The 21,528-nt window shown below is 51.0% G+C and overlaps 1 protein-coding gene across 2 annotated transcripts in view; it reads right to left on the bottom strand.

Moving 5' to 3' along the window:
• Nucleotides 1-21,149, bottom strand: part of SREBF1 (sterol regulatory element binding transcription factor 1) — a 27,564-nt gene extending 6,415 nt beyond the window's left edge. Inside the window, exons 1-15 of one of the 2 annotated variants that reach the window (XM_066640565.1) lie at nt 20,899-21,149; nt 9,257-9,640; nt 8,990-9,147; nt 8,756-8,884; nt 7,678-7,893; nt 7,105-7,219; nt 6,552-6,742; nt 6,255-6,459; nt 5,171-5,355; nt 3,948-4,209; nt 2,466-2,632; nt 1,772-1,940; nt 1,325-1,433; nt 871-974; nt 534-666 (exon numbers count right to left, since the gene is read on the bottom strand). In XM_066640565.1, coding sequence (XP_066496662.1) covers nt 534-666; nt 871-974; nt 1,325-1,433; nt 1,772-1,940; nt 2,466-2,632; nt 3,948-4,209; nt 5,171-5,355; nt 6,255-6,459; nt 6,552-6,742; nt 7,105-7,219; nt 7,678-7,893; nt 8,756-8,884; nt 8,990-9,147; nt 9,257-9,640; nt 20,899-21,004 — 2,633 coding nt within the window. In that variant the 5' untranslated portion in view covers nt 21,005-21,149. Of the gene's footprint in view, nt 1-533; nt 667-870; nt 975-1,324; nt 1,434-1,771; nt 1,941-2,465; nt 2,633-3,947; nt 4,210-5,170; nt 5,356-6,254; nt 6,460-6,551; nt 6,743-7,104; nt 7,220-7,677; nt 7,894-8,755; nt 8,885-8,989; nt 9,148-9,256; nt 9,641-11,618; nt 11,638-20,898 lie in introns of those variants that run through there. The other variant, XM_066640566.1, reaches the window with a different exon arrangement.
• Nucleotides 21,150-21,528: the final 379 nt, after the last annotated feature.

Genomic DNA, 21,528 nt, shown 5'->3' with positions numbered 1-21,528 from the left:
AAAAATCAAATAATCAAATGGCTCCCTGTCCCAAAAGGGCTCACAATCTAAAAAGATGCAAATGAATACCAGCAGACAGCCACTAGAACAGACACTGCTGGGGTGAGGTGGGCCAATTACTCTCCCCCTGCTAAAAAAAAAAAGGAGCACCCACTTGAAAAAGTGCCTCTTACCCAATTAGCAGGGGTTAATCCTGCTGCCAGGATTGGATAAGGGCCAGTTGGATAAGGGCCAAAGAAATCACAGCGTTGCCAAAGAAGGTGAGGGGCTTGGCTAGCATGTTGGCTTACCTTCTTGCCCCTCCCACCAGTAAAGCAAAATACATTCTGCAACATGGGATCAAAACAGCATCCAGTTTGGCACAACAGAGAATTTTGATGGTTTCGTTTTTAAGTCAAAGAGTCTACGATGCCTGTGCTGACGTCCTTGCCAAGGGCCAATGCCGCCCCACCCTGAACTGTCCTCCTGGAGAGGCCCAGAACTGCCCCTCACTCCAGCAGCAGCAGTACCCTTCTTCCTGCACTCCCACTTACTCAGAGGCTTGCAGGGCTCTCGGCATGGACTCCACCAGCGGGCAGAGGCGCTCCACAGCCTCGTCGTCCCCTTGCAAGCCGTGGATCCCCATGGCAACCACAGAGGCCCACCAGTGAGCCACAGGGTCGGTGCCTAGAAGCAAGACGCACACACCATCAGGCGGAAGCTGTCAAAACGCACAATGGGGAGGAGGGGGGCACCCCGTCTGCGCCTGCCCTTAATAGGGGGACCCATCCACCAGCTGCCCAAGTCCTTCCCTGGTCCAATCCCTGGGCTGCTCCCATTTCGGTGCCCCACTCCTCCCAGGCAGCTCCTGGTTCAGCTCACGAGTTTTACCTGTGGCGGCATCCATGCTGGTCGTGATGGACGGAGCAGGGCTGGGAACTGCGTCTGCGCAGCTGTTAAGAAAGTGGAGGTACTCCAGGGCATCAGAAAATTCCCTGCAGCAGGATGGGGAGGGAACAGGGACAAACATCAGGGATGCAAGCAGCACTTTGGACTTCCATGGAGCTGAAGCTAACTGTGGGCCATGCTGGTGGGGTGGCCCATTGGGGGGGGGGATTCCCACTAGACCTGCTCTTCCAGAAATCAAATTGGGCTGCTCAAACGTTCACTTGAATAGCCCTCAGTGGTGCTCGGAGTGTTTGATTTGCGCACTTCAGAAGCCTAATTCCCCCCTTGGCTACCACAAACCTGGGGCACACTGACATGTCAACAGACCCAGAAGGCATCAGGAGAGGGAGATACCTGTGTGGAAGGCCCAAGGAGCCGAGTTCCAGTTCTCACTCACCCCTCGCCAAGGTTGGCAGGCGGCTGACTCTCCAGCCTAGACACGCAAGCGAGGGCCTTCTCCAGCAAGTGCTCTCGGAAAAGCTGCGTCACCTGCGCCAAGGGGTCCACTGGGAACAGAAAGAGCCGCTTGTTAGGGGTGTCATCTACTCAAGACCCGCTCAGTCCAACGGGGAACCCAGTGTTTGAAAAGCCAGGAGTGCAAGAGTACCAGAGAGCCGCTGAAGGACAGACAGGGAGGTTAAATAGTGTTTGTTTCCTGCACACAACTTCAGGGTGCCATAAATTGGTTTCCACGCATATTTTTTGTCCTCCGCACAACAACCCCACGAGGCTAGGCTCGGGGAAGGAGATTCCCCCCACTGAGCTTTGTAATCCAGAAGGAACTGGAAGGGTTTTGCCACCCCAAGCTCTGCCTGCTACACCACACTGTCCCGCCTCTGGGTACCTGGGTTGCTCGCAGAGCTGTAGATACTCTCCCGGGGGGAGCTCTTCACTGCCCAGTCGCCATCCACGAAGAACCGGTGACCCACAGGGTGGCACAGCCACTGAAGGGCAGGGGGGACCGTCCCGCTGTGCGAGAGCAGCACCTGTCGGGCGCTGCTGAGGAAGAATCGCTGTGCCGTGAAAGGAGGGGTGGAATTAGCCGCGAAAGTGGGGGGGGAGCGTAGCCCGTGGCCAACCATGGAACAGCCCTGCCCACTTCCGCTGCTGGGAGCGGGGTGCATTTTGGTAATGGGGGGACAAAAAGGGAGAGGCTAACCAGTGGTGGGAGAAGTCCTCCCAACAGTTGTGCTTCCCCCAGGATGCCTCCAGGATTTGACTACTAAGCCGTCATGTCACGTCCAGAGGGCCATGCCATTGGCTGGACAGAAAAAAGGGGGAGGTGGTTCCCTGATGCCCCACCCCCAAAATGTACCAACCAATCAGCATAGGCCTCTAATGTCTTGAGCACCCCACCATCGCTCCTTCAGAGCCTCCCCAGTACTGCTGGGCGGGGGGGGGGGAGAGTTGATTAGCCCCGAGGAAGAAGGTGCTTCAGGGATATGAAAGCAGCAGAGGAGCAGCAAGAACACCGGCCAGGACAGGTGGGGCAGTCCCAGGTGGAAAGAGAGAGGCAGCATCTCCCCCACCACACTTACCGCCAGGAAGTGGCAACAACGGTGGAGGCTGGTCTTCACACGCAGGGCGGCCGCCACATAGACCTCAGCGAGCATCGCCACGGAGATGGTGCCCCCCGCGCACTCTGCCAAGTTCACGGCGCTCAGGGCCATGTTGATGGCCGACAGATGTCCTGCCACGTGCTTCCCTGTGAGAGGAAGGGAGATAAACTGCTTGCTTGAGATGGGGCTCCATCAACAGCACTCCCTGCAGCCAGGGCAGGTGGGAGCACAACCACAGACCCTCAAGCGCATAAGGGCAATGCGCTTGCCTGCCAGCAAGGGCAGAGAATTAATGTTAAAGAAGCAGGGGATGCTGGGAGCTCAGTTCAATGACCAGAGGTGGCCAAACCAGGAATCACTAGCTGGGTCTTTGACATGTAATGTGCAGCTCACAGAAATAGGTTGGTTGAGCTTGTTTTTGCACCACAATGAATATCAAAAGTAAATTAAAAATAACTATGATTATTTACCAGGTAAAAACTCAACTGTTACCCTGCACATGCCTGATCTTGTCTGATCTCGGAAGCTAAGCAGGGTCAGGGCTGGTTAGTACTTGGATGGGAGACCGCCTGGGAATACCGGGTGCTGTAGGCTTCTACCATAGTCTTTCCATGCCCGATCTCGTCTGATCTCGGAAGCTAAGCAGGGTCAGGCCTGGTCAGTACTTGGATGGGAGAACGCCTGGGAATACTGGGTGCTGTAGGCTTATACCATAGTCTTTCGAGACTGAAGGTTGCCAACCAAAAACTCAGAGTCTAGTGCAGGGATCTCCAAACTTTTCGGCCAGAGGGCCGCATCAAATATCTGGCACGGTGTGGAGGGCTGGAAAAAAATTTTTAAATATTGAAATTTAAATAAATAAATAAGAGATTGAATTTAGATGAGTGAATAAATGAATGAATGGGCTCATTCATTCAACCTCTCTGGCCCTCAGAACACCCTCCAGACTCAATCAGAGCACAGTTCTGGTCATGTTCAGTTGAGTGGGCCAGAGGCTTTCAGGGGACAAGAGGTTGGCCGTGGGCTGGAAAGAGTCTTGCTGCGGGCTGCATCTGGCCCCTGGGCCGGGGTTTGGAGACCCCTGGTCTAGTGGATTAAAACTTAAATTTAATTTGCAGAATGAGTAAATATATTTAACAATGTGAATGCTTCTTAAATATTGCTATTCTCAAACATTTGAAGTTTATCTTATGTTGCCCTTTGGCCACCCCGGCCTAGAACAAAGCCTGAAAAATATAGAAGGAGACAGAATTGCCCAGTGGTAACTGAAAGGCAATCCATGCTCAGTGTGTACCATTAAATGTCACCCAATTAAAGAAACCGAACAGTGCTGCCTTGTGCATTCTTGCTTAGAAGTAACCCCACAAACAGTCCTTGCAAGAGTTTCTTCTTTTCTTTTTAAACTCAACCCAATGATTTCCACCCCACTATTTTAAGTCTCCTCCTCCTCTCCAGCCCTACCTGTCATGTGCAGCTGGTGGAGCTTGTGGTACACGAGGGCCGCATCACAGGCGCTCTTGCGCACGTCGGCCTTGAGCTCCCGGTCGCGGAAGAAGCCGCCGGCCCGCCCCGCCAGCCAGCGCCCCACCCACAGCCGCTGCAACACATGCCGAATCAGGTTCCAGAGCAGACTGCAGGTCAGGTCCAGGTTGGAGGTTGGGAGAGGGCGGCCGAGGGCCTTCAGCGCCGTCCACAAGTTCTGGGATGCCTGAGCAAAATCTCCCTGGGAGAGAAGACAACCAGCGTCACTGAGAAGCCAGAACAAAGAAGGAGAAGGTTGGAGCACACACTTTCCATGCAGAATTTCCCAGATTTAGCCCATGGCATCCTCAGGTAAGAAAGATATCAGGTTAGACCTCTGCCCAAGATTTGGAACACTCCTGCCTGTCAGAATTGAGACCAGCAGAATTGAGACCAGTCAGCCAAAGGTTTGCTTTAGTGCAAGCACTGGTGTGCCAAGGTGGGAGGTCAAGAGAAGCAAATGTCCAGAGGCACCATGCCTCTGGGGGCAGTGCCAGAGCCTCCATGCCACCACCATCCACACACCTCCACTGCCACATTCCTCTGCCACCCTCAGGAGGCCTTTTGAGGGCTGGGGAGGCTGTGCACAGCCTCCTAGATGTGACTGCTAAGGCAAGGCAACAGCTGGAGGGCATTCTGTGGTCCCATCCCTGGGCGACACAGGGGCCAGGATCGCCAGCGGGTGCAAGGGAGTTTCGTGTGCCTCCATATTCAAGAGGCACTTTGAGGAGATCAGAGGTGATCCAAGCCAGACTGAGGCCTCACTCAGAACAAGAACCCTGCAAAGTTGCCCTGTTCCAGTGCAGGGGTTTTCCCAGCTGCATTCTGGGGAAACTCTTGGGGCTCCTTGAAAAGGTGGCCAGAGTGCCCCAGAGCTTGGCCATGGCAGGCAGGGATCCTGAAAGATCAGCTTGCCAGTCCAAACCAACCTTCACCTTCAAAGCACAAGCCCAGGGAAGGGAACGCAGTCAGTCCACACAGATTGACAGGGAGGACTACCAATCTTTACACAAAGTGGGTGCCTGCCCTAGAACACTACCCAGAATTCCTTGCAAAACCTGCCACCTCTAGAGTCCGACATCCATGCTCAGAGGTTTGCCGGCTCTCTGACGTGGGAGCAACAAAAGAAACAGAATCAGGGTAGATACGTGGCGCGTGTTTACCCTCGCCAAGTCCAGGTCTGCCTGCTTGCGGTGCCTCCAGAACAGAATGGAGGACTCCGAGTGGGGCCGCGTGATGGGTTCGCCATAAATAAAAAGCCGGATAAAGGCACCCAGAACGACTGTCGTGTTGATCGCCCAGAAGATCAAGGTAGGAAGGAGCCACTGGGACCACGTGACGGGAGCATCTGCACACAAAGACACGAGCTGCTGATGGCTGGGCCACTGTAGACAAGTGCACTGTACAACCTGAGATGTAACATTCTATTGTGGTGACCCAGACCCTACTAGTTTTGTCTCTTGGACCGTGCAGTGGTAGAGCACATTAATTTCCACACAGAAGGTCTTCGGTGTAGTCCCCAGCCAGATCTCCAAGCAGGGCCAGGAAAGACCCTTGTCCAAAATCCTGGAGGGCCTGCAGCGTCAGAGACGCAAAACCAGGAAGCTGTACACACCCGTCATGGCTTGTAACTTGTGATGGGCTTTTGCTCCATAAATCTGACCAAACCCCTTTGAAAGGCATACAGGCCAGTCGCCATCACCAGTGCAAGGGTTTCCACAGGGTCCGTATCTTGTGTTACTGCCCTGCCCTTCGAACACTGCTCAGTACCTTTTTAGACCCAGTTTTGTCTGTCCTCTCTGGTTCATCCGATGATTTCTCGCGTTCTCTCCTGGAAGATACCTCTGTGGCTATCACTGATTTAGTCGCTGACTATTTGCTAGTTGTTATAAGGAAACTATCTTCATGCGTCCCATTAACTTAAATTTTTATGCTGTGGATAGAACCCTGATGGATAGTCTGTGTTTCTTGTGCCCGTTATAAATTGTTTCAATGCCAATAAAAGTTCTTGAAATTGAATTGAGGGTTTCCACAGATTAACTACATGGTGGGTAAAGAAATATGTTCTTATATTTCTTATAACCAGATTTTTTTTTTTTATTAGTAAGGGATCCTAATCCCTGGGTTCCCTTTTAAGAATGAATGCACGGACAAAACACTGAAACGGTGAACATGCATTCAGAGATTTGCACCTATGCGTGAAATCACGTGTTCATAGCCATACAGACTCCCCCAAAGCAGACTCACCTCTTGGCTCACCAGCAGCTTTCATGCTGCGTCCAGGAGGGGCAGAGTCAGAGATGTCAGAGGGGCTTGCAAAGTTAGAGCCCCCCAGCAGGGAGGACAGGGGGTTGAAGGAGAGGCAGAGGAAGACGAAAGCACACAACGCCATCCGGGACCGGTCCAGCATCCCCAAGCTGCCAGGGGAAGACGCCTGGCGCTCTTGCTTGACCTGCAACCGCCAATGAAACACGACAACTGAGTTCCCAGCCCCCCATGTCTCTCTCACCAGCTCCTCCTTTCCACCCTCCTTTCCAACTGCACCTTGGCCTCGTCGCAGAACGGGCTGTCGGGCTCTGAGTCGCTCCCGCTGGCACCACTGAGCGAGAAGGGGCTGTTGTGTGAGGGGGAGTCTGCTTCCGAGGGGGGTGGCGTCAGGGCATCCATCAGCTTCATCCCTTCTGCCGAGTCCTCCATGCTCCCGCCGCTCGTGGCCACCAGCTCCTTCAGGGACTCTGGAGAAGTGGGAGAGACGGACACATGTGTGTGAAGAGAGAAAACCAGGGAGGGGGCTAGTCCCAAATGGAGGAGAACGTGAGAGGGGGGCAGGAGAGGGGACAACGCTAGAATGCCAGCATTCCACAAGGACCTGCTGTTTCCGCTGGTCCCCATGACTACAGCGCCACTGAATCCCCTTTCTGGAATTCAAGGGTCGAAGCAGGGAAGGGCTTCAGCTTTCCCGCAAGGGGTTCAGAGAGGGGGGCTTTTGCCAGGCAACCTCTGTCTGGACCCCGAAGCTCCCAGGGTGCTTGTTGCAGGATCCGACACCAGTTTCGAACCCACAAGGAGGACAAGGGTCCAGGGAGGTGCAACTCACGGTTCTTTTGGGGACCCATTTTGAGCGCCAAATTCTCGGCCTTCAGTTTCTGGTTGGTCTGCTTCAGGAAACGGATGTAATCGATGGCCTTTCGCAAAATGGCTGACTTGTTTAACTGCCAGTAGGTGGAGGGTGGGGGAAAAAAAAGGAGTGGTTTGGTAAGGATGCGCAGAGGACAGGAACAGACTCTGTACGTCTGGTGCAATCCAGTGGTAGGAGGTTCCCCTGGGCAGGCAGACTCGCCCATCCATGAGGTCAACTGAGGAGGCAGCAGATTATTAAGGGGTGCCCACCTCTGTCTATCCATGCACCTTCACTGCGCCTTCTTCTCCTCCTACTCCCTGGATTGGAAGAAGGGGAAGGACACTCTAGTCCACCACTCCTCTCCTCCACACTTCCGCTCCATAATATTCTTCCTTTTCCAGTCCAGGGAGTGGAAGACACAGAAGCAGGCAAATCACCAGGTAAGGAGACAGCAACCTGGCACGCCTCCTTAGATGCCCGCAGGTCTTGAATTAGCCCTGTGGGCAAGCCCCACTGAGCCACCCAGGAGCCATGCCTAAACTCCCGTACCTTGGCTTCAGTCCCCACAACCAGGTCCTTGAGCTCATTGATCTTGTCGTTGATTGAGGAGCGGTAGCGCTTCTCAATAGCATTGTGCGCCGTCCGCTTTTCGCCTTTGCTGTGGCTCGCCAGCGGCTTCCCAGCAGTCAGGCGGTTGATGGGCAGCTTGTCAGCATCCACCATCAGGGGCACTGTGGCCAATATGGCCCCCCCACTCACAAGTGCCTATAAGGAAGAAGGAAGGTTCCTTTGCATCATCTCCTACTACTACTATATGTAGTATCCCCAGCCCTATCCCCTGGGGGCTGGGGATAAGAATAGGCCCTCGGTTTGGCTGTACTTGTCGTAAGAGGCGACTAAACAGCCACCGGGTAGGTGGGACTCGTCAGCCTGGGAAGGCAGCTCATCTGAGAGAAGGAAAACTCTGATCCCAAACCTCCACTGCCTTGTGGCTACATCCAGTTATGGGAAAGGCTTCAGGAGCCAACCTCGAGGCAAAATTCAGAGCCGGAGTCTCTGAGACAGTTCATGGCTGAACACGGTCACGTTCTGGCAACTCCTGTGACTCAGCTGGAACCAACCGTATTGGTTTCTGCCTTTCCATTGGATCATTCCAGCGACGTGGAGAGGGGGGATTTCCTGCATGGGAAACAGCCTATCCTCCATACCTACTTTACCCAGGCTTCACGCACTGGAGAGGACATTGTTCCAGAACCACTATTCAGAGCATGACACCATAGTCTTCCGAGACTGAAGGATGCCAATGCAGCCATATATTAAGGACTAGAAACTTGCTTGTTTAGAGAAACATTAATTCCCACCAGCTGAGGAGGCGGTGGCAAAGACAGAACACAGATGCCAACTGACTTTATGACAAGAGTGGCATTCAGCGATTGCCAAAACCTCAAATTTAGATAGGAAAAATAATTAATGAGCAAGAGAGCGACGCCTGCAGCAAGGCCCATAAGGTTCAATTATAATTTGATAAGGAATTCCCGATGCACTTCAGCCCCCGTCACCAGGGAAAATGATTTGACGCTGAGCAAAACACTCCCTCTCCAGGTTGTGTCAGGATGGCAGAACTTACCGGCATCTGCAATGGTGTTGACTGGACTGCGGTGGTGGTGGCCAGAGAGGAGATACTGGACGCCTTAGATCCTGAGACAGCCGTGAAGACAAGAGAGTCAGCCTTGATGAAGTGTGGGTGCAGAAGAACCTGAGCGGAGGGGAGGGACAAGGTCAGCTTAGGGGTTCTGCTTGGCAGGCAGGATTAGCCCAATAAGCGAGTGCACAGATCTCAGACGTCAGCATCCCTGCTCACCGGCACTTGTTGTATGTGGGATGGAACGACCTGGGGGGCAGTGGGAGCCAGGAGTGGCTGAGGGGCGATGCTCTGGATTGGGGCCTGTAACGTCATTGGCTGGCTCTGCTGGGAGGCGGCAGGGACGGTCGAAGGAGGCAGAGGAAGAGGCTGGGCGGCTGAGAAAGAAGATACACACATTTAGCCACATGAACTCTTCAATCATCTCACCCTCCCAGCCTTCCCCGAAGCTGACAAACCCCCCCCCCCCAACTATTGAAATCTCACCAGAAACACCAGCCTGGCTTGGGAATCCCATCAGTGGCTGTGCAGAGAATTGAGCCTGGGGCCCTGGGCTGAAATTCTGAGCTGTCATTCTTGCTGATGGGAGTGGAGCCTGAGGCTGATTAGGGTTGACTGCGGCTGCCAAAGGCTCTTCTTCTTTGACGTCCATCGGAGTGGGCTTCAAGGGTGGGCTGGGTGTTGGGAAGCTCTGCGGGGATGGAGCTGGAGCCTGGAAGAGGTTGGAGGGGGGCAGGTTGCTTGCCCCCAAGTAGCCACTGAACAAGCTGGGCCCATGTGGGTTGGGGTCCGGGGTGGCGGTTGTGCCGAACGGTGTCTCAAACAGCCCAGTGAAGTCACTGTCATCTGTGTTGATCAGCTGGAGCATATCTGTAAGACAGGTGAGAGGGGGACAGCTGTGAGGAGGGGACTAGCCATTCATGCGCTTGGAGCCTCTGGGTGTGTGTCACAGCACCCTCCCTATGAAGAAAGAGTGGAGTGTGTGAGGCCTTTACACATTAGAAAAAGGTGAAAAAAGGAGGACACGCTAGAGCAGTGGTTCCCAAACTGTGGGTTGTGACCCACCAAAGGGACACGATCTGATTGTCAATGGGGTCATGATGAAATTGACATGCTGATTGCTGAGAAGGAAAATGTATTGAGCCATATGAAAATTGAATGAAGCAGCACATGTGCGTTTACTTCCGAGTAGGCAAGCATGCTTTGGTACACTTTGAACGGCAGGCCAAGGGAAAGACAGTGCCACTGGAATGGTCCCAATCTGACGAATGCGGGCCACAATGAATTCTCGAGAAGGAAGTCCCCCCCCTCCCAGCTGACAAGGAAAATGTATTAAGCCCTATGGAAAGCAAAACTGAGACACATGTGCATGTTTACTCAGGAGTAGGCAAACGTGTCTCATCTCCTATGGAAGGCCAGGCAATGCAAAGCCACCAGAATGGTCTAAACGCTCCTAGAAGAAATCCACCCACCATAGTAAAAAGGATCAAAACAGAGACATGTAGCTGGAAAAGTGAAACTTCTTCTTAAGTCTCGTAAAGCTAGGTGGGTCCAAATACAGAGTCATTTTAAAAAGTGGGTCCCAGTGCTAAAACATTTGGGAACCCTAGAGCTAGAGAGCTAGATATAAAACAACGCTTGATGTGGAGAAAGTGGGTAGCGAGAGAAACTTTCCCCCTCTCTACCATAGGACTAGAACTCAGGTTCCTCCAATAAAATTGATTGGCAGGACATTTGAGGAAAGAAGCACTTCTCTATATACATGAACTTAACAGAACCTGTGGTGGTGATGGAGACCAGCTTAGATGGCTGCAAAGGGAATTTGAGGGATTTCTGGCACTCTGACCTCAGCTACTAGTCATGAAGGTTCTAGGGAGCCTCCATGACTCCAGGCAGTCTACCTCTGAAAACAAGTTGCAGAGGACCATAACAGAGAGAGAAGAGCTGCCTTCATCTCCTGCTTATGAACTTGCCAGAAGATCCAGATTCCCAGCTCCAGAACCCGGTCGTAACACACAAGCCCTGGAAAATGCCGAGTCAAAAATGTAAAATAAAGGGGTATCTCTGAGCATGTGCAGAATGCATATACAAACATGTTGTATCTGAGCATATGACCACGGAGAGTTGCCTTATCTTGAGTCGGCTCATTGATCCATCTGTATCTGGTCCAATACAAACTGGCAGGGGATCCCCCAGACTTCAGACACTGAAAGGTCATCTTTGATTTTAATGCCTTCTCAGTCATCCCGTTGTCTGAACCTCACACACACATTCCACATTGCTCTGTTTACATGCAGCTTCCATTTACATGCACACTTCTAATGAATAACCCAGACGACTCAAGGAGATGGCAGGACAGCTACAAAACACTGACACCCCCCCCACCATAGGTTCAGAGCCCTCGCTGCTTTCCGACAGTTCAAAAACTGGAATCAGGGTTCCGAAGCACCCCATAAACTGTTGCAGGCATCCTTTGCAAAGGGAGAGTTAAAATTGCAGAAAGATCACATTCTATTTTTCTTTAAGGGGACAAAAGAAGTTTCAAAGCTCATCATATGTTGGCATTTTCAAAACTCTGAAACTGCCTGCAAGAAAACATCTGTCCCTTTTGAGGCACCCTACATCTGATTTGGGGTTTTCGGCTGAGACTGAACTCCAGCGCAGCCCCTGCTGTGGACTGAACAAGCCACATGTAGGGGGAAAAGGCTGTCACTACCCAAAAAGAGACAGGATAACTTCCCGCGCCTGCCCAAGCATCAAAAGTATGCGCACCTGGGTAGAGAGGAGGGGGGGGGCTGCACATCTGGAAAGAAGAGGTGCCCCCTTCCTAAGAGAGAGGTGCAAATACCTTCAAAAGTGCAGTCCATCCTGGTTGGTTAAAAAAGAAGAGCCAAAAGAAGGAAAGAAAACCCTTTTCCCTGATGGAGAAGCACCTGGACCAGTCTAGGAAAGGGCTGGCGGTGATGTTCCACCTGACAGCTCACTGCTCCAGAAAGTGCAACTTGGGCTGGATTTGTTTTTTAAAATCTGAGCTCGCTCGCTCTCTCGCTGGCCATCCTCCTCCCTCCTGCCCCCCCCCCAGCCTGCTGGAATGAGGGTGGAATTGTGAATCACGGATTTAGCATGAGGTGATCCTGCCTGGCCAATCAGGGCCGGCCAGACTGCCAACCACCCAGACGGGACGGGTCTTTCCGCCTGCTCCAGCCTCCAAGGTGAATGGCACACGGGGTTACTGCCGGGCAGGATGGCTTAACGCCTTCCCTGCCACAGGCGCCAGGGTTACTCCAGGTCAGTCGCACTGTTAACTCACAAGAAGTGTTGAAAAGCAGCAATGCAGGCGACCCTCTGTGCCAAGGGACGTAGAACTTCAACACACATGATTTTCATATATGGAACATCTAGTTATGGCATGACACCTTGACAGACTCTAGGAGAGCGGTTTTCAACTTTTTTCTTCTCATGGCACACCGACAAGGTACTAAAATTGTCAAGGCACACCATCAGCTTTTTGACAATTGACAAGGCACACTATCAGTTGGTGGGGAGACTCACATCCCCATTGGCCCTACTAACAAATGACCCTCCCCCAAACTCTCACGGCACACCTGCAGACCAGTGTGCCCTGACACGGTGGTTGAAAATGGCTGCTCTAAGAGAACACTTGAATTTCTCAGAACTTTTGGAATATAATCCTAAATTATCATCATCATCTTCACGTTTGCACATACCCTTCCTCCAAGGAGCTACAGGTGGTTTACATGGTACCCTCTTGTTGCCCTCACAACAACCCTGTAGAGTAGGGGAGGCTGAGAGACAGCAACTGGTCCAAGGTTACACAGCAAGCGTCATGGCTGAGCAGGAATTTGACCTGGATCTTCCAGGTCTAAGACCAACTCCCAAACCACTACACCATCCTGGCTCTCTTATGTGCTAAACCTGATCTAGACCTTTTAAAACTATAGGAATGGATCAGTATGATCCAGTAGGTGTTGTATTGGAAGGTGTATACTGTTCTCATGCTTAATACTTCTGCCTTGCACGGGGTTGCCAACTGACCTGAAAGAAACTCCTCAGTCTGCTCTTATGCTTTTAACAACAGTTTGAATGGCAGAAATCTACCCAGGAAGTTTTACATAGCTTGGAGATGAGCATTAGTGTCCGCTAATGGCTGCAGACCAAGCTGCTGTTAAAGGCCCAGGAGCAAAGTGGGGGGGAAAGTTTGGCAATCTCATAAAACTTCAATCACTTGTGCAACAGTGGAGCCATTTCCCTGAGCACAGTAATAAGAAAACAAGCTGGATTATGGCGTCTGTAAAATGGGATAAAAGGTTTGTTGCTAGACAGCCGTAGGCTGCGAGTCCTCATTTCATGCAGGGTTATGTTGCAATAGCTCATAACTCTGGGAATATAGGAATTGCCTTGTTGAACAGTCCAGAGTCCAGGTCTCAGCATCAAGATGCCCCTAAGAAGCTCACACAAGGCAGGGCACCAAGAGAGCAGTCGTCCTTGGCAGCAAATCCCCAGCATCTGCTATCCAGAGGTATACTTGATCTGCATATAGAGGTTCTATTTAGCTATCGTGTCTGTGACAGACTCATCTTCGATGGGAACAGGTCTGGTCTTTCACTGAAGCTGCCAGAGCTAGTGGCCATCACAACATCTTGTGTCAGTAAGCGTACAAAAAGCAGACTTTCCTTCAGCCTGTCCTAAATCTACTATCAGTTCATTTCATTGGCTGACCTGCTATGAAGAAAAACTCCTTTCTCCATATCATGCATGATTTTATAGGCCATGATCTCATACGCCCCCGTAGGTGTCATTTCCTCTAAGCCAGTGGTTCTCAAACGTTTTAGCACTGGGACCCACTTTCCCAAACTGTGGGTCTGGACCCCCAGTCAGGTCATAAGCCGATTTTTTGTGGGGCACAAAAAGGTTTTGAAACATTAAAAAAAAATTGCAAGCACCCTTGCCTGGTTTGCAGAAGAAAATTGTTCAATGGAATGCAACCTTGTGGTATGAGGTCATCTTCATACGCTCAAATTAAAATGGCTGTGTTGTAGATCATGTGTGAACCTAGTCCCTAACTACACATCTTGCTCTCCAGTTCAGACTTCTAGGTATTCTGGGATGATGTAAAGGTTTGGGGGAACAGTTCTTGAAATCCATTTCTAGTGAGAGTCTAGCAAACGTCTACACACACTATACGTGAGGTCTCTTGCAGCCTTGGGAACACAGGACCCCAACTATTATTAATTAATAATTGATTAATTAGTATTAATAAATTAAATATCATGTCTTTCTATCTCTTTTCTTTATGTCTAGTCAGTGGGTCGCAATAGATTATCATTTTTAAAAGTGTGTCCTGGTGTTAAAAATTTGGGAAGCACTGTTTTAGAATGACAATCTTTCAGGACCCACCAGAAGTGGTGTCATTAACCTGGATGTGATGTCATGGCCGGAAGTGACATCATCAAGCAGGAAAAATTTAATATCAACATACGACAAAATCAAATCTATTCAATTAATGAAGTAAATTAAAAGTTTACAATAAATGTAAGTTTAAAAATTTGTTTGCAATAAAGAAGAACCTGCCTAAAACTCCCAAGCAGTTGTTGATCTGTTTAAAAAAAATTCCCCAAAGATCCCAAAGGCTACAATCCTACCCACTCTTACCTGGGAGTAAACCCCATTGACTATCATTGTTAAAAGCATATACATGGTAGGTTGTTAAAAGTACAGACTTGTGACATTTCTCCAAATGCACATACCAAGGTAACACTAAGTCTAATATATTAAAAATAAAATACGCACTGAAATGAATGGGGACCCCCCTGAAATTGCCTCGTGACCCACTTAGTGAGCCCCGACCCACAGTTTGAGAAACACTGTTCTAAACGAAAAAGCCCCAAATTCTTGAGCCACTTTTACAAGGAAGATGAAGTAACCTGTTACAATCTGAGCTATGGGATAGAGAGATAGACACAGAGTGATGAAAACCAACAAAACGGGAGAGGGGGGGTCCAAGGGTAGAGAAATGCAGACTGGGCTAGAGGCAGAAGGATCTGTGTGTATGGGGAACAGAGGTACAGCAAGGTGGGAAAAGGAGAAAATTTCACACAACCAAGTCTAGAAAAAGAAGACTGATACCCAGTTAGTGGCCACAGAAGGGGGATATCATGATCGCAACTTGGAAGGGGGTTGCAAAGCTCTGAAGAACAAGGTTCAACTCCAGGAATTCTGGGGTGGGGGGGGAGACCTGGGGTGGGGGGAGAGACCTGCCAGAAGCCCCACCAGTCAGTGCCTGCCATATTGAGCTCAATGGACACCTTGAGCTCTAGAGGTCTCAGAGTGTGGGTCAGCTCAGAACTGTAACACAGAGAGGGAGGGAGTGATGTAAATTTCTCTATCACTTTTCAGGGGTCACAGGAACAAGGTCTGAAATCCTCCTCCCCCCGGCCCCCACTACAGGCATCTAGGACTGATATTCAGTTGGGAAGAAAAGGGGACAACAACTTAAAAAAGGTTAATTTTTGGGAAATGCTGGGGAGAACCAGCTGGTCCCAGGCTGGTGAAGACCCCTGCAGAGCTCTGACATTGAGCCAACAAGAGACGAGTGATCTGATTCAGGAAAAGTCTGCTTCGTAGGCTCCTAGGGAGGGGGCACCCTAAAGACGCAGGCATGGACACTCTCCACAAGCTGCCAGCACCATCACGACCCAAACCCAAGCCTCAGACATCCTGGCAGAAGAAAACAGACATTGCCCTGCCCTACTTCCAAAAAAGGATTCACCCTTTGCTCTGGGTCAGAGTCCAGGAACAGCAGCCAACTCTAAGCTCCCATGCAAAGGCTGGACACAGCAGACAGCACTCGAGGGCAGAATAACAGAACATCAGAACAGCCCTACTGGTGCCTTCCCCCTTGCCCAGTAAGCCACATGACACCAGCAACACTACAGCAGTGGAGTTCTCTCCTTCCCTTCCATCTCCTACTATAAGAATGTAACACCCCCACTGGATCAGGCCATAGGCCCATCTAGTCCAGCTTCCTGTATCTCACAGAGCCCACCAAATGCCCCAAGGAGCACACCAGATAACAAGAGACCTGCAAGGCCTCCTGGGGATTGTAGTTTAAGAACATAAGAACAGCCCCACTGGATCAGGCCATAGGCCCATCTAGTCCAGCTTCCTGTATCTCACAGCGGCCCACCAGATGCCCCAGGGAGCACACCAGACAACAAGAAGACCTGCAAGGCCTCCTGGGAATTGTAGTTTAAGAACATAAGAACAGTCCCACTGAATCAGGCCATAGGCCCATCTAGTCCAGCTTCCTGTATCTCACAGTGGCCCACCAGATGCCTCCTGGACCACACAAGACAACAAGAGACCTACATCCTTTTGCCATTCCCTTGCACCTGGCATTCAGAGCCAGCCTACTTCTAAAACTAGGAGGTTCCATGTCCCCGTCACAGCTTGTAACCTGTGATGGACTTTCCCTCCATCAATCTGTCCAATCCCCTTTTAAAGGCATCTAGGCCAGGTGCCATCACCACATCCTGTGGCAAGGAGTTCCACAGATTAATTATGACGGTCACATACAGCCAAAGCGCACAGCATCCAAGCATGCCCAGCCCTTCTTCCTCCCCAGAGATGCTTACACATGTCAAAGGGGTGGGTCTCAATGCACTGCAGGCGCCCCTCCAACCTCAGTGGGCACCTCTCCTGATCTTGGCGAGGGGCTTGGCAGCAGAGGCAGATTTCTCATTGACTCCTATCTTTTTCACTACACCTGCATCCACGGTAAAGACGTGTCAACCTGGCCAGGGGTTGGCTGAACCAAGTCTCACCCTAGGGACCAACACAGGCACCTATGCCTTATAACTGCCACCAGCTGTGCGCAGAGCAGAATGACGACCACCCAGCCACCACCCAGAGGATCATCAGCTCCCAGGAACCTGCAGTCCCACAAAGGAAGAGGCATCCCCTGCAGGGGGGGCCAGCAGTGGCAAAGAGCACAGCCCATGGCCTTCACAGCTGTCCTTGCTAGCCAAGAGAGAAAAAAAGGTTGCCACAAGTACTGCCTTCCTTCCTTCAGTCATTTGCTACCATGGGTGGCTGCTGGCTATTTTGGGGTTGTTTACGGAATATTTTGGGATATTCGATTTTTGCACTGTCTTTCCTGTCCCTTTTCAAACGGCAAATATTTGCATGAGATCCTGGGGCAAACAGGTTTCACAACAGCCATGCCACTGAGCGCCCTGTGCCTTCTGCCACCCAGAGAGCTTTGCTGCTGTTTGGCTTCTTTCTCTCCTCAGTCTCCTGTTTTAGACGCGCTCGCCACATTTGTTTCGGGAAGGGTGTGATGGCAGAAATCTGTTTTCCCCCTTTCCAGAAGCAGAGACCCTCCATTCCGCCCAGCCTCCGGTGGAAAAGTCACTGCCCAGAGGATATTAGAAAGGCCCTGCTGGATCAGGTCCAAGGGGGCCCATGTAGCCCAACACCCCATTTCCCACCAGCTGCCTCTGAAAAAACCCACAGGAAGTACTTACAATCAATAGCCCTACCTGACTGTTTCCCAACAATAGCATTCGGAGGTAGACTTCCTCTTAACCTGAAAGTTCCACATAGCTATCATGGACATCCACTAAAATTGAGTGTTGGGAGAGTTAGAACAGACAAAAGAAAATATTTCTTTACTCAGCGTGTGGTCGGTCTGTGGAACTCTTTGCCACAGGATGTGGTGATGGTGACTGGCCTGGACGCCTTTAAAAGGGGATTGGACAAGTTTCTGGAGGAAAAATCCATTACAGGGTACAAGCCATGACGCGTATGCACAACCTCCTGATTTTAGAAATGGGTTATGTCAGAATGCCAGATGCAAGGGAGGGCACCAGGATGCAGGTCTCTTGTTATCTGGTGTGCTCCTTAGGGCATCTGGTGGGCCGCTGTGAGATACAGGAAGCTGGACTAGATGGGCCTATGGCCTGATCCAGTGGGGCTGTTCTTATGTTCTTACGAGTATGTATGTTCTTATGGCCAATAGTTCCTTCATAATCTTACCCGTCCTGTCAGGTCATCAGAGAGGGCCCTTTTAACTGTGCCACTACTGAAAGAGAAGAGGGGAGGCCATTTGCAAAACTCAGAGCTTTGCACCCCCTCTAGCTATGCTACTGGAATATGGGACACTGCCATTTCAGGCACAAAATTATTAAAAATATTGTATAAACTGACCTTCAGGCTGTGTGGATAAGGGGCATATGAAACATAAATGAATTTTGCATTTAGACTTGGGCCCCATCCCAAGATCTCACATTATGTATATGCTTTTTTAATGAAATATGGAAAAATCCAGTCTCCGAGATACTCCCAGTCCCAAGCATTTTGGATAAGGGATGCCCAACCTGTATTACACTTTGTAGCCAGGAGTTCCACAAGTCAAAGTTAGCTGGTACCAGAACGGCAATCTTTAAGTTCACCCTGCTTCAGGCTGATCACCTTCTCCAAGCGGTCCTAACTCCCAGAATCACAAGAGAGGGACAACCACTTCCCATTAACTTTCTCCATCCTTGTTGTATAAATCATAGTCACGTCCACACTTTGTCTTCTTTTTTGCAGTACAAACACCAATCACATCTCTGGGTTACTTTCCAAGGGGCACACATGAAGAAAATAGTTGCTGTAGCTCTTTTGGGATACACATTTTCTGGGATACACATTTTTTAAACCACTTGTGGCACTAACAACAGTGATTAAACCTGCTTGCTAACTGCCTTGGAAACTCCCATCAAAAGGTAGGGTATAAATATGTACAGAAAAGAATTAAATAAAAATGCTGTCAAGAGATTGGTTGTGAAAGGAGAATTTCGAGTTTCTGTGCTGTTTTCATAGATTTCCAGAGATTAACTTGGCAGTAGCATAGCTAGAGAGGGCGCAAAGCATTAAGTTTTGCAGGGAGCCTCACTGTGGGGTGTGAGTGGCCTCTCCCCCTCCCCTTCGGAGCCATTCCGCGCACAATAACTTACACCTCTGTTTTGCTCTGGTGGCCTGGAATGGCTCCAAAGGGGAGGGGGAGAGACCACTGGCATGGCGCGGTGAGGCTCCTTGCAAAACTTAGTGCTTTGCACCCCCTCCAGCTATGCTACTGGAATGTGGGACACCGCCATTTGCTGAGTCAGATCATGGGTTCATCTGTCTCACTATTGTCATCCCAGACAGGCAGTGGCCTTCCAGGGTTAGAAAGAGGAACTTTTCACTGTTGTACTCATCTCCCGCCAAGGATTGAACCTGGCACTCAGGACTAGCCATAGGAGCTGCAGGGCCCAACTGGAAACATTTCATGCAGGAGGGCCCAGGTTCACAGCCGTAAGCCTGTAGAATCTTAGAGATACAGACAAACTTTGTTATAGACCTTATATCTCTACGGCAGAACGGAAAGCAATCAGAATGTGCGCACGAAAAAAGTGCACGCGAGTGGATGGACCAAATGGAACTAAGCACATTTTAATTTAAAAAATGGCATACTAGAGTAGATTACCCTAGCGCGGAGCCCCCTTAGGTATGGGGCCCAATTTTAAAGCCGGCCTTGCTGGGGCCATGCGCGCACACCGCAACACAACGCAGCTTGCCATGGGGGAAGAGCAGAATGGTGTACCCCAAAATCTCCACACCTACAAATCTATTAAAAGGTTAAGAGCCTTTTAAAATCTATTAAGAGCCCCAATTGCCCCTGCAACTAGGCGTTCTATGAGTTCCTGAATTTTTCAGTTGCATTTAGAGTGTGATGCCCTATACACTACACAGCAACCAGGCCTCTGCATACATAACTGGGGGGGGGGCCACATTCACTCCTTGCTCCTTTTATTGTTGCCTCCCTCATGCTGCTTTCCTAGATTGGAAGCCTCTCGGGGCAGGGATCCTGCCCTCAAAAACCTTGCAAAAGCGCCACGCTTTTGCTGAGGATGCGGCGTTAAACCACAATCTTAAAAGTGTCAGCACGGCTCCGGAACAGGCTGCGTAAAATTCCTACAAGCAATGATGATAGCTTTGCCAGCACAAAATATAGGGGGCATGCTTGCCACTGGGCGCCCATGCACGTGGCACTGCTGGGAAAGAACAGGGGAGCCAAGCCTTGCAAAGAAGCAGCAGTGCCGCGCAGGCCTTGTGTAAGGCACTGAACTCTCCTCTGCAAGTGGGAATGACCGGCAGTAACCCCACTGGTGACGTCAGGCCCCCACTTGTGGGGGGAGGGAAGCAAGAGGCGGTGCTTTTGTGAAACAGCTCTGAGAAGCTGGCTCCCAGCCAGACAAGCAAGGATCTGGGGAGCTGATACATTTCTAGATTATATTAACCATGAGATTCCCTCCACCACCACCACCCCCCCAGCTTATTTTAATACACGCCACTGATGTTGCAATAGGACTCAATGCTTTATTGGCTTCCTGGCTGGAAGTGGGGGGTAGGGTGGAAGAAGCACATGGCAAATAAAGGCATGGGAGGGGGAGGGAGAAAAACAGTCAGCACTCCAAGCCAGTCACCCCCCCTCCCCAAAAAAGGCACAAGGAGACACATTCCTTGGAGAAGAGGCGCAAACACACACCACACAACTTCTCACAGGCTCACACTTTTGGCCACATTTGGTGTTTTGGCAAGACTGTTGCAAAGCTGGACTTGAGTGCATTCCCCACTCCTCATCCCCCCCCCTTCCCTTGCATGTGCTGGCTACAGACCTCCAACAACTTTAAATTTGGGTGCAAGGCCCCCCCCACTGGAGCCACACAGAGGGTTGGGGCTGGGGTGGGGCCGGGGGGGGGGGCAAGAGGGTGTCTGTTGTGCGTGCATGTGTAAGGATCTAATGGGAAAAGAGAGATGGGGCACTTTTGGAAAGCAGGCTCCCTTTAAAACAGGATTCCTCTCACCCCCGGAGTCCATAAGCTACCCTCAACCCCCTACTTCTGTACATAGGGGGCCATACCAATGTGGACCCCCCCTTCCCCAAGATGTAAGAGGTCTCTTTTGGGGGCACAAGTGCAAGAAAATGAAGGGGGGGAAGGGTACCCCTCTTTTCCAACAACATTATGAGAAACAATCCCCCACCCACCCCATAAGCCCACCCCAAGCCCCCCTGCACCTACCATCGATGTCACTCAAGAGTGCTGTGTCAATTTCACTGGATTCATGGAGCATCAGCGAGGGGTCCAGGCTGTCCAAGGAAGCCTCTTCGAAGGGGAGGTGGCTCATCTTGGCCCCCCTCCCCTACTTCCCAGGGTAGCTAATATTGGTATGGCAGGGTGGAGGAGAGAAAAGCGCCTTCTTGCTGGATGACACTTTGGGGCAGTTTCTGTTCCTATGCAGCCAAGGAGCAGAGCCACAGCAGCTCCATCCAGCACTGACACCCAATAAGCCTTTATGGGTTGGTGACTCCTAGCTGTGCAATACCTCCAAAGCGCACTCCCATTGCCGGATCTACAAGGGGGGGAAGGGAAGAGAGTTGGGAACTGGAGCTCAAACCTGCTACTGGAGAAGGAGGCGGAGCCCCAGCTTCAGACCCCGCCCCCTGGCTCCTTTGATTGCCAGGCACCTGCCCCCCATCCAGAGGAAACCAACCAGCTGCTGTTTTTCCGGCTCCCCAACTGTATTTGCTGAAGTCTTCCCTGTGCAAAAGAAAGAAAAACAGAATAGAAAAACAAAGCTGAGATCTCACAAAGCACCCACTCCAAAGTGAGCCCTGCTGGCTTTTAATGGGACTTGCGCCCCAGTCCATG

Source organism: Tiliqua scincoides, chromosome 13 (genome assembly GCF_035046505.1).
Source record: "Tiliqua scincoides isolate rTilSci1 chromosome 13, rTilSci1.hap2, whole genome shotgun sequence".
NCBI lineage: Eukaryota > Metazoa > Chordata > Lepidosauria > Squamata > Scincidae > Tiliqua > Tiliqua scincoides.
Note: the sequence above shows the minus strand (reverse complement) of the source record. Positions and strands in the feature narration are given on the sequence as shown.